Raw genomic sequence first — 12124 nt, 5'->3', positions numbered from 1 at the left:
CATTCAGAGCTGCTCTTCTGTATACCTTGGTTGTAATCCAATCGATAAGGTGGTTAATTAATTTGCCTTCTTATAAACTTGAAGTAGTCTTTCTGTTCTTCTCTAGTGTTTTTGCCCAGATAACTCCTGCGTAGTGGATATGTTCTCATTTTTGGATGGTTTTCTCTAAGACCTAGAGATGGTTGAGCAGCCAAATCCCCATAGATCATCAGATTCTGAAATACTCAAACTAGCATGTCTGCCACCTTGTGACATTCAAAGTCACTTATATCACCTTTCTTCTTCATTCTGATGTTCGGTTAGAACTTCAGCATGTTGTCTTGAGTACGTCTACATGCCTGATTGAATTGAGCTGCTACCATGTAATGGGCTGATTAGATATTTGCATTGACAAGCAAATATGGTTAAGTGGGTGTGTTTGTTACAGCTGAAATACTCAACTTTGAGGAATAACATGGATAATATTTTTAAATTTCCGGACATAAGCATGACAAAATAACAGCTGTCACCAAACCAAGGCTCTGTTTTCCATCAGCCTATCTTAGTCGTCTCTTTTCAGCCTTTCAAGCACCAACATATGCGCCATCTCTTTTCTCACAGGCGTTGGCGTCAGAGCAGGTTGATGCGGTAGCCCAGTCTAGCCCTGACCAGGCCTCTACTCGAGGTTCATGTCCCAGGCCAGAGGGTAGTACTTTCCATCAGAGATCTGCCAGTTCCATTAGAAGACAACAGGTAGGTCAGAACATGCTTCTGGTAATTATGTCAAAGCCAACACGTGGATGAGCAGCTAACATACCCTCACTTATCCATTACTGTTTTGTTCAGATTAGATCAAAGCCACAGAGAAGGGATATAAAGGAAACTGTCTTTCTAGAATCATATGATTTATCAGACCCAGCCCCTGCCAACCTTTGTCCTGAACTTCCCAACACACACACACAGATGCCCCTCCTACTGTGACCAAGCCGGCGTGTGCTGCTGGTTTCACGCATGCCTTGGGCTCAGGCACTGGCTAATTTACCGCTTCAGCAGTACATTATGAACAAGAAAGAAGCTTTTGATCTTCTCAGTATCCAACTCATAAGTTTGGCAGGACATGTTTCTAGATGGCCTCACTCACTCTAAAGCTGGCCTGAAGACACGTTGTTTGATTTAAGCCGCTGTCCTCATTGTATCTTAAATCGAAGCGCTTCTGTTCTGGCAGTCTATTTGTGTAATGTAATTATACCGTGCAAAATAAATAAATAGTATTGACATTTGATGAGCTTCCTTTATGCTTGCCTTAGGGCACACAACTCACAAACACATAATTGGTGTACTATCCACCTATAATTCATTATCAAAAACATGCGCCAATGTTGATCCTGCTGCTGATATCCAAAATCAGTGTGTAAATACTTTTTTTTGATATTCTATTATACTGACTAATAACGTGAATCATAATGAGATCTACTGAATGGAAATCGGGGCATTTGTCATCAGTTTCAGTAAACGTCAGCTTGGCTTTTCATTTATTATAAATGCAATCCTGCCTGTCACTGCCTCTGACCACACATTTACTGTGTGTTATACATACGTTTACAAATGAGATTTTAATGCAGGCACATGATCATATTAGAGCTGCCGCGCCAACATTTACAGAAACAGATGTCAGATGAAAGATGGAGAGCTTTGAATTGAACTAACTCCTTTAAATGAAATAAAGTTATTATTTAACTGAATGAAATTTAAGATTGATGCGTTTTATTTTCTGAGTGGCGACTACAAAGTGGCATCTTTAAAGTGGCATTCTTTCACATAGCACAGTGGCACGTTCACGTCTCTCAGCTAGTAGCTATAAGAACTCCGGTTATTACTTTAAAACATGTAAACTTCATAAAACATGTCCAGCCTTACTGTAAATCTTGAATAATTTCTAGAAGCACGATGATGGTCCAAAAAAACTATAAACTTTTTATGCCTCATTACGATTCATACCATTCCATTTAAACTGGAATAACAAACTGGAAGGTCAGCAGCTGATGAGACGAGTCTTCTGTTCAGCATACTGTTTCCCCCTTGGAATCAGATTTCTGCTATTTTACTCAATGCCCACAGTGAAGTGGGATTATTGGCTGCGTCTATAAACAGTGCAGAGTGGTGCATGTCCGACTGTGTTGGGTGCATGCAGTAAGTGTTATAATGATGTTAGCCATTAAAAAACAAACAAACAAAAAAACTATGTCTCAAGGAACTTGAGAGACTTGGTGTGTGTGTGTGTGTGTGTGTGTGTGTGTGTGTGTGTGTGTGTGTGTGTGTGTGTGTGTGTGTCACATGATTTGAGTGAAGAAAGTTTACTTTGATGTGGAAAATTAGATTTGAAAGACCTCATGAAAAATTGTATTTTCAAGTTCCAGACTGTTTAGAGTTTTTATTAGAAACAACACTGTGAATTGCTAACATTATACAGAGTGGACCATTTTTCAGCATGATTTACTTCAAGTTTGAGCTCAAACTTGAGCATTTGTTTTTAAAGTTTGCTTAGTAACAGTGCTCATTTGTATGTATAGTCATCAGGGAACGTGAACACATTTAATTACTCTCCAGATGCACTCATAACAGGCTAGTGCAATCATAAAGAAACCCATTGATGACAGTGACTCAGTGTCTCTGTCAGATAGAAAGTGGAGGAGAGGTGAAGGGAGGCGGGCACTCAGTGAAATGATTCTTTCCTCTGCTGATTCCTCAGTAAATCCGGTTTTTAAGTTACAGACCTTTTCCCTCATTTCCTTCTTACTATGTGCCCTCTGTCCCTCCTTCTGCGTTGCACTCTCATGTTTACAAAGCCATTACAGGGTGTTATACACAGGTCAGGCCATGACCACCAGACAGCTGCCGAGCTGAGGTAAATGTCGAGGACAGCCTTCTGTGTCTCGTGTTCTCTGCTTTTTATCCTTCAGGCCTGTCTTGTGGAACATTAACATCAATGCCGCAACACAGAGCTTCCCACACAAATAAAGGGCATTCATGCGTCTTCGGGTCCAGCAGCAGTCAGGCGTCCAACTGGACCAGAGAGAACATCTGCACCAAAATGTCAGTCATTAGTCAGTGTCACCATTTTATTAATTTACCGTGGACTTTAGACAAGCACGCAGTTTGTCTCACGTGGTTCTCACCTTCATTAATAATTACTGTGATCAGGTTAAGTAGTAAATATCATTCACAATTTATATTTCTACCTGAAACCCAGTTTAGAGTTTGTCTGCAGTATGTCATGCACTTTATAATTGCTCATCTTTACTTTTAGGTTTAGGACTTCGAGTTGGTTTGGATTCCCCTTTTGGAATCTGTGTTTCCCCCTTGTACAGACAAACTAAGCCAGTTGGCCTGCCACTCATCAGGAATATGCAGATCAATCTGCTAATTAGTTGCATAGAGTCATTAAGGCTGAGTTAGAACACATGGTTGGCACCCATGCAGGCATGTTAGCAAAACCTGGCCGCCAGGTCACTGGAGTCAACTGTAGCCTCAGAGCACATTTCCCAGCACACGTACATCGTGTATATATTAATGTCACAAGCAGATGTTCTGTTTTAAATACACATTCTGTGATGTTAAAACTAAAGGAAATGTGTTATACAGTAACTAATTAAGTGACAAATGCGTTTTTTAAGTTACAATAAAAAAAGTCTTAATGTCTAATCCCTTTCTTTTAAACATGTCAATTAGCATTTTGCAGCAGTTGCTATTCACTGAACAATATCTGCTGTCTGTTAGTGTCCTTCTAAATAGGTGAAGTTCGCCCTCATGTGAATGATTTGAGTTGCAGACCCATACACAAGGGATTCATGAGGAGCAATGCAAAGAAAGCAGAGTCCATTGTTTTCATGTATTCCATGTTGCCATGTAACAACATTAGTATTAGTATTTAGTATTTAGTATTTATTTATTTATTGTCATTGTCAAGAACAATGAAATTGCGTTTGGGGCTTCCATACAACCCAAAAAAAAGAAGAAAATAATAAATACCCCTTAAAACCCAAGTGTACATATTTAACCCAGTGTGACTCCAATGCAATAAGACAATCCTTAGCAATAATGTTCGTAGAAATTCAGACAAAGACCTGAGAAACATGACAAAATACAACAATGCAACCCATTCAATATTATTGTACTGTGAGATATGATATCAGATATGATAGTTATCTATTTAAGAAAGAGGGGGGGGGGCAGGAGGGGGAAGAGAATAAAGATATGATGCACCAATGCAGACCAGTTCATTGCTATTAAGAAGTTGGATATGGTTATTGTCCGTGAGAGGGGGGCAGAGAGTTCAGGAGCCTCACAGCCTGTGGATACAGGCTGTTGGCCAGTCTGGATGTTCTGGCCTGTATAGACCTGTACCTTCTCCCTGAGGGCAGCAGATGGAAAAGGTGGCGCGCAGGGTGATGTTGGTCCCGCAGGATACTGTGCACCCTCCTCAGACAGCGAGTGGGGAAGATATTACTGATGTGTTATGAATTATCATGCAAAAATATTTTTTTCACTCACTTTTGAGAGTGGAGAGTTTTCAGGCAATGTTATTTTAAAGTTTGCCAAGCTGCTTTGTGAGCACATGTACAAGTTGCGCTATTTGTTGTGCTGACAGAGTAAGGTGTGATTTGGCTTCTGCAGGGAATCTTTGACATATCCTACGTAAATGACTGACGTTGTTGCCTGCATTTATGTTTGAAACAAATAAAATGTCAGGACTTTTTAAAAACAGCCGTCAGAATGTACCATGTCCCTCCTGGAATTTGCTGACATTTTTGAGTCCTTATATTGATGCTATGTTTATTATTCCTCAGACTGAGACGATTGTTGATCTCTTGCTGATATATTCAAAAACTGCTGCGATAAAGTAGTCAGGAATGCACAGGAGGAATCAATGGTACGGAACAGGCCAATCACAGTAGCTGCGCGCTGCGTCAAGATGACTTGTAGTTACAATTCTAAGGAGGTTACACCAGGAGGGTGTGGGTTTCAGCGGGAGTTTGCAGTTTCCCACTGAAGCATAAATCCCCACCGGTCAAGCACCAAGATGTGTTTGGTTCCCCCAGTGCTTGATTAGTGTATGATTTTGCTTAGGACACTAGGGCATGAGATATTTTCTTGTTTCAGCCGTAACAACAGGTGTTGCAATATCAGAAAAGGCTGAAATCTTAATGACTTTAATAGGCAAGAGAGCTTGTCAACAGCAATCAAAATACATATTTTTTGGATGGTGGGGGGTTAGGCTTAACTGATCTGCTATCCTCTCATTAACCTCACCACTTTAGCACCACCTCCTCCTCCTGTACTGCTCATCTTTCTCTACCCAAGGACTGTTGTGCATTTAGTCGCATTGCATATTTTAGCCTGCCATCTGGTCAGCCCTGCCCGGCGCTACAGGAGGGCCTCCTATCCTTTCATATTCATATTCCACTAGCATATTGTTCCCACCGCTTTTCTACAGCGCAGCCCCAGCAATTCTCCATTTCTTTATTTATTTCTACAGAAGAGGCTGGCAAGCAAACTGCACCCCCCCTCCTAATCGGCGGCTCTTCCAGTTGTCCTATCAAGTGTAACCTGGAGGCCCTTAGCAGAGCAATTAGAGCGGCCTCCCTGACCACCTCTTGTAATGAAGCCCAGCACATTCTGGAATCTATAGCCCCTTTAGTCTCCCCTAATGGGACATCATTATTGTCAAAGAAACAATGTAAATGGAAATGAACATACTCATTAGCCAGTCGCAGGGAGAAACCTTTGCTGCTCTCAGCTTGCAACTCCTGCTTCCAAACACACACACACACACACACACACACAAGAGTGAACCTCCTCCCTTCAGCTTCTGTGGACTGCTGCTCGAGCTTGCTTTATTCCTCTGGCAGCGTGTTTGTTTTTGTCTGCATATGTGTGTACCAAGAAAGACAATGCTCATGTTTTACTCAAGGTGAGAGGGGAGTGGAGTGAACATAGATAATTCCATTATTGGCATTCACTCAGTGTTTCTACAGATGTTAATTGCTGCATGTGTTTGTGCCTGTCTGTGTAAGTGAAGTCTGTTCAAGCTCCCACCCCAGTGCTTCTTTGCTTACCCTTCCCAGGGTGCACCAGTGCAGCGGTCCAGGTCCCTGTCTCCAGCTGGCAGCGTCGGGTTCGGAAGTGAGAGGAGAAAAGAGGCAGAAGAGAGGATTCGAGACCTCGAGGAGCTGCTGCAATTGAAGGTAATTACTTGCCAATGTATACAAATAAATATAATGTCTTAATCATTTCCACCCCTCTTAGAACAGTTTATTTATCCCCAAGTTTAGAGTACAGTTCTCACTCTGATTCCTTATGGTCGAACTTTATTTTATTAGTCTTTTTTTGCATCTTTTGTCTGTGTATCCCTGCATGACAGTGTTTCTCAAAGTGACATTGAACTACCCGAAGGAGTGGTTTGCTTCAAAAAGCACATTTGTTGTTGCTATATTTTGGTGACATCTGTTAGTATCAGTTTGAAGGAGCTGCTTGTTGCTGTGGCCACTAGCTTAGATATGATTGCTGCTATCAGCTACTGGTTTATATAGAGGTCTGCAAGAGAGTAACAGTGGTTCAATTGCAGTACTGCTGCCACTGCCTCCTCCGTGACCTTCTCTTACGGTGTCTTTCACACATACATACGTACATGGGCGCACACACAAGCAGAGTGTGCGTAGGCAGTGAAGCAGCAGGAGAGAAGCCGCTCTGGTGAAAGCGGATGCAGCCATTTTTCTTTCTTTTTTTTTTATCCTTAAACGAATCAGCTTTATTGGTCTTTTAACCTTCACGTGCTCTGTGATGTTCTTCTCAGACTATTCTTCGTCCTCGTGTTGTTTTCAGTGTCTCCAACTGGCTGCAAGCAAAAGAAAAAAAGTTAATTTTCACCCCCGTGTTGCACTTTCCCCTAAAGCTCACTGCCTTTAAAAAACAAATCTCTCTATCTTCGCAGCTGACCAACGAGTGAGTGATTATCCAAAGGTCATCTCCCTTTGAACACAATCCCAGGAACGCATTAGGCACCATTTCCTTGTCAGATCTGAAGTGTCTGAATTACATCACTGGCAGACACCTCGACAGTAATGCTCAACATAGATTCAGACAACACGCATGACTGTCTTAGTTAATGGTGCCATTTACTTGTCTGCTGTTTGAGGGGCATTTAGCAAAGGTATGCACAGAAAAACGTGACTACATTAATGAGGGCATTTGTTCAAGGCATGATTTAGTGGTTTTTGTCCTTTGCTTGTTTCTGGAAATAAGCAAAATGCCCTCTATCAGTTGCACTTGAGACCTTACCTTCAGCCTCTTACTGTGCAGTACTTTGCTTGGTTCAGTTCGCTGCTGTGCAGTTTTCCAGTCCTTTCCAACAGAATGCTTTTCAAATTGGGTACGGCAGCCATACCATTGACATGTTGACCTTAGCTGCGAACAAACAAACAATTCTCTTAATAACGCCCTCCTTTTTTTCTACTTCACACTTTGAAGTAAAAAGTAGCTGTTGCTGTGTAATTATTTTTCAGCTTGAGAACGTCCACACATGTGTTCACTGACTGAGTGGGGGTGTATTGATCGGTGGGCAAGGGTCTGTGGCCTGATGACCAGAGCTGGTCTGCCCAGGGGGAAGCTCTATAAGGAGCCTGGGAAGCCATGATGTGGCTAGTGCCCTGCCACTTGCACCATCCCACCCCCCCGCCGCCCCTCCATCAGTCAGCCACAACTCCTCTGTGTCCCCCCTCAGCCTCTAGTTCCACCAGTTAACACTGCTCTGGTCTGGCCCCTTTCATTAAAGCCCTGTTTTTGAGAGGTCGGGGGCTGCTCGAAAGGGCTGACGATGTCTTGCAGATGTCCTCAGTGAATAATCCACACTAGGGAAAATCCATACTTGTCACATCGGCAGTGTGGATGTGCAGTGCGCGTGTGTGCACACACATTGTGTGTCCAGCGCATATTTGTGTGCGCTCTCTCTCTGTTCTCTTTGTCCTTGTTAATAATAACAGGGCCGAGGGCTCGCATTTCCCTCTCTGCAGGGTAGCCGTGTCATATCAGCAGTAAACAAGCTCCTTCCCTTCAGAAAGCACTCGACAACTCTCCCTAGCCTTGGCCACTCAAGCAGAAACCTGTCCTGCACCCTTCCTTTCACTTTTCCTTTTCCTCCCCCCTCTCTCTCTCTCTCTCTCTCTCTCTCTCTCTCTCTCTTTTCCCTCTCGTACTAATTTCTCAGTTCTCTTTCTCTTTTCTCTACTTCCATGAGCTCTCTGTCTCTTTTTCCTTACCCTCTTTCCACCTCTGTTTGTCCTGCCTGTTGAAAGAATTTTTTCCATTGCTCTCCCTGTTAAGGTCAATGTGATGAGGGAGGAGGGATGCCCCTGACAAGAAAAATCTATATGTTGTCTTCTCTTAACTCCTTCTTTAAAGCAGGAGCCCAATCTCGTTCTGTTTTAATAGCTGTCAACAGCAACAAACCCACCACTACAACCCCATATCACAACACACGGTTGTCGTCAGTTGGTAACTCCAGTGAGTTTGTTTCTTTGCTGGTTAACGTGAGCGTGTGTGAGTGTGCAGGCCTGTTTAGTGTACAGTGGCACCAGCGACTTGTCATGTAAACGCCTCATTTTAATGATGCCTCAGTTGACCAGAAGGAGTGGAAGCATTTGTTTGGGAGAAACAAGGAAAGTGGAATGAATCTTGACCGGCTGCTTTCTGTTAGGCTGAGATGTTTCAGCTGCAAAGCAGCTTAAATATGTTGGTTTCTTATATTTCATGCCCAGTATGGGCTGTATCAGTGCAATTGCGGCAAATTCCCTTCTTCTGTTAACTTTGATTTGAGTTACCCAACTCACGGCGGAATGTTGCCATTGTGCTTTACAGATGGAGGAAAATGAAGAGCTGAGGAGAGCTCACGATAAACGTCGTGAACGCCTGCGTTTGATTCAGACCAACTACAAGGCAGTCAGAGATCAGCTGAAAGAGATGGAGAAATCAAATGGCATGTGAGTACACACTTTACTGTCTAACATTTCATAATAAACTCTTATCTCACAGGAAATTATGACTGCAAATGAATGGTGAAAGATCAAAATATACAGAACCCACATCTTCATAAAATAAAACCTGTGCATACACAAAGCAACTGGGATAACCTCCAGTTTCACTACGCAGCAGTGAGTGAGAGACACTTCAAAGCATATAACTCGCCTTGCCTTATGTTAAAAGCCCTGTGAAACACTACAACCCCCTGAAACCACTCACAAATAGTCTTAGGGCCCCATTGCGCTCCACATGTTGTCTGACAAGACCTGAGTTCTGGATTTGGGAGAGTGGGAGAAATTCCGCTTTTTTCATCTTTGAAAAGCTCAGAGGTTTTAAGCCCAGTCAAATTGGCCCGTTTTGTGCCAAGTGTATGTGCTCTTCGTCTCTTCTCCCTCAGCGTTCATTAAGATGTGAGAGCCAGAGGCTGGAGGTGTCTGGTCCTGGGGGTGCAAGGTGTTTGAGAAGGCCTGTGGAGGAATGCTGCAAGAGGGAGGAGGGATGAGAGCCATTTCCTGTTTTGAGCTGCTATCTTCAGCAAAAACCACGGGATTTTTTACACAAAGTGGAAAATGTGCTGGAAAATGTCATTAACATACGGGTTTTTTCTTTGTGTTGTCTCCACTAGTCGTTTCCTACTTTGCTGTCTATTTCTTTTCTCCACCAGCGTCATTAAGACCGCTCAGAGAGTAGCTAAAGGTGCGTATATGTGGTGGCCGTGCGGGAGCGAGGTGTTGACCCCGTCAGCTGTTTTCTCTCTGGGTTAATTAAAGAAAACAGCAGTGCAATGTGAGCCCGTGTGAAAGTGGAGTGAGTGCGAGAGCGTGTTCAGCCCTAGGCTCGACTCGGCTCATGTTAGCTCAGCGCGGCTCAGCAGCATGTGTCTGAGACAGTGGGAACAAAGACGGCCATGTAGAGAGAGCCTCGGCAACGTTTCGCTGTTACGAATGAAACGCTCTGAATGGTAACATTGATTTTTGTTAAAAGAAAGCATGCATGTTCCTTTAATAATACAAACAGGGATTTAGTTCAGTATAGAAAGCCTAATGTTAGATTTCAGTCTATCAGTGTCAGTGTATCTGTGTTTCATGAGTGATTTGACATGAAATTGATGCAATAGGCAGCTTTGCCCTTTTCAGTCTTCCTTGGCACCAACCAGTCACTCAATGTTATGATCTTGGCATTCATTTGGCATTAGGCCACATCCTTAAATAGCTGTTAAGCCCACTGGGGTAATGCCCGCCTGAATGAGAGACAATAGAAAATGACTTAAATACTCCCATTAGTGCTAGGAAATCAGGGGCCTAACAAGTCAGCGGGGATAGGCGTTGACTCTCATTGCATTTCGAGCTTGTTAGGGATGTCCCAACAGCTTCCATGCTGCGTTGTTGTAGATGCAGGGGGGTCAGTTTGATCCCCTTTGTGTTCCTGACCAAACGATAAATGGGTAAGTGCGTCTCTCTTCACCTGCCTGTACGAATGCATTTACTTATTTGCCGTGTCTGTCAGGTTTAGAAATGTTTAGACAGTGTCACAATTTTTTTATTATATTTCGTTTTTCAAAATGACCCTCTGGTAAAGGTACTTTCAAAAGTGCTGTGTTGAGTAGTGATCCAGCGTGTTTCAGATATTCTTTAGCAAAGTCTATTCCTATTCTAGCATTTTATCCTTGGGGCTGATGAGTGTTTTGCACCTTGTGGTGAACCCTTTGTATTTGCTCTTGTGAAGTTTTCTCTTAATGTTAAATTTTTCAAGAATATGCTCACCTGCTTTAGAGTGTTTCTCATGTGGCTGAATGCTGTGAAGGGTTTTCTTTAGTATAGAAAGGAATCCTGTACTCGTAGTTTTTTTTTAAAGATATACCAAAGTGTCGATGTAGCAACAACTAATGTTTTTGCTATCTCTCCAATGTATATCTAATAAACTTCCAGCCTAATGGCATATTTCATTTACTTCAAGGGCGTCGTCCACATGTTTTATGTCCACCAAAAACGGCATCCTAATACAAATGCCACACATTAAATCAGCTCTAGACTATTTAGCTGCTTTACTGATGAAGCAAGAATAAAGGAATGTCCCATAGCTATCTATGACAAAACTACATAGGCAAGAAAAATTTGTAAACTCACTGGAATTACCAGAATTTTTCAATTTTTCCCTGAAAATGTGGTATGATCTTTATCAAAATTCCAGTTATGTTCAAAAGTTTTTCTTTTGTCAGTCTCCAGCATTGCCCAGCAAATTATTGATTAGATGATTGGTTTGTGTGCAATCAGCTGCCAAAAGATGTCAGCAATGTGTCTGTTAGCCAGTCCCGCCCAGAATAGAACTGCCAACCAATCGCAAATCAGAAGAACAGTCCATCGGCTGATCGGTATGCAGGCAATGTGCAGTTGGCCAGTCCCAGTGAAATCACCCTGCCATTCACCATTACTGCACCACCATATTTTCCCAAAATGGTGTGAAGAAGAGAGAGAGAAAAACCCAACTTCTTATTTATATTAGAGAAGGGAAAACATTTTTTAATCAGACTGGGGATGATGGGGGTGAGCAAATAAAATTAAAGGTTATTAAAGCATCCGTACTCTGATCAAAGTTGCGCCCATAAACAGATTCCCCCTGATTCAGAGCAATTAGCCGCAGCAGCGTGGAAAAGTTCTCTCTGTTTCCTCCTGCTTAATAATGGAAACAAGGATACCATAAGGGAGGATGCACTGAGGCCTGAAGAAGATGGCTCTCTCATGGCTCCATGTTCAACAGCTTTTAGGCCCACTGTAAACAAATTAAAATGTATAAAGCTTTACCATGACTTAATAAAGCTTCTTGCACATTTCTTAAGTAATGCAGATGATACACTGCAAACCGGAAATTGCACAGGGAGAATTGAAACAGCTGTGGGTAAAAGATCTTGTACTTACTCCAGGCACTTTTAATGTAGGTTTGGCTTCATTCATTGTGTGCTTTCAGAGAAATGTCAGTCTCTGTGCCTATAGAGTACAGTAAGGTTATGTATTAAATAGCTTTAGACTCTGGGAAACTAACACACTACTCCCATAGCACGCATGTACGGCCA

At 42.5% G+C, this 12124-nt stretch overlaps 1 protein-coding gene across 2 annotated transcripts in view; it reads left to right on the top strand.

Annotated features, from left to right (window-relative positions):
- cntln (centlein, centrosomal protein) overlaps positions 1-12124 on the top strand; it is a 95058-nt gene that overhangs the window by 22352 nt on the left and 60582 nt on the right. The window contains exons 10-12 of one of the 2 annotated variants that reach the window (XM_085409714.1): positions 601-732; positions 6105-6224; positions 8893-9014. In XM_085409714.1, coding sequence (XP_085265840.1) covers positions 601-732; positions 6105-6224; positions 8893-9014 — 374 coding nt within the window. The remainder of the gene's footprint in view (positions 1-600; positions 733-6104; positions 6225-8892; positions 9015-12124) is intronic. The other variant, XM_085409715.1, reaches the window with a different exon arrangement.

Source organism: Rhamphochromis longiceps, linkage group LG6, assembly GCF_057381845.1.
Source record: "Rhamphochromis longiceps isolate RC_006_pf linkage group LG6, R_longiceps_female_GT1.1, whole genome shotgun sequence".
NCBI lineage: Eukaryota > Metazoa > Chordata > Actinopteri > Cichliformes > Cichlidae > Rhamphochromis > Rhamphochromis longiceps.
This window is presented reverse-complemented; position numbering and strand designations above follow the sequence as displayed.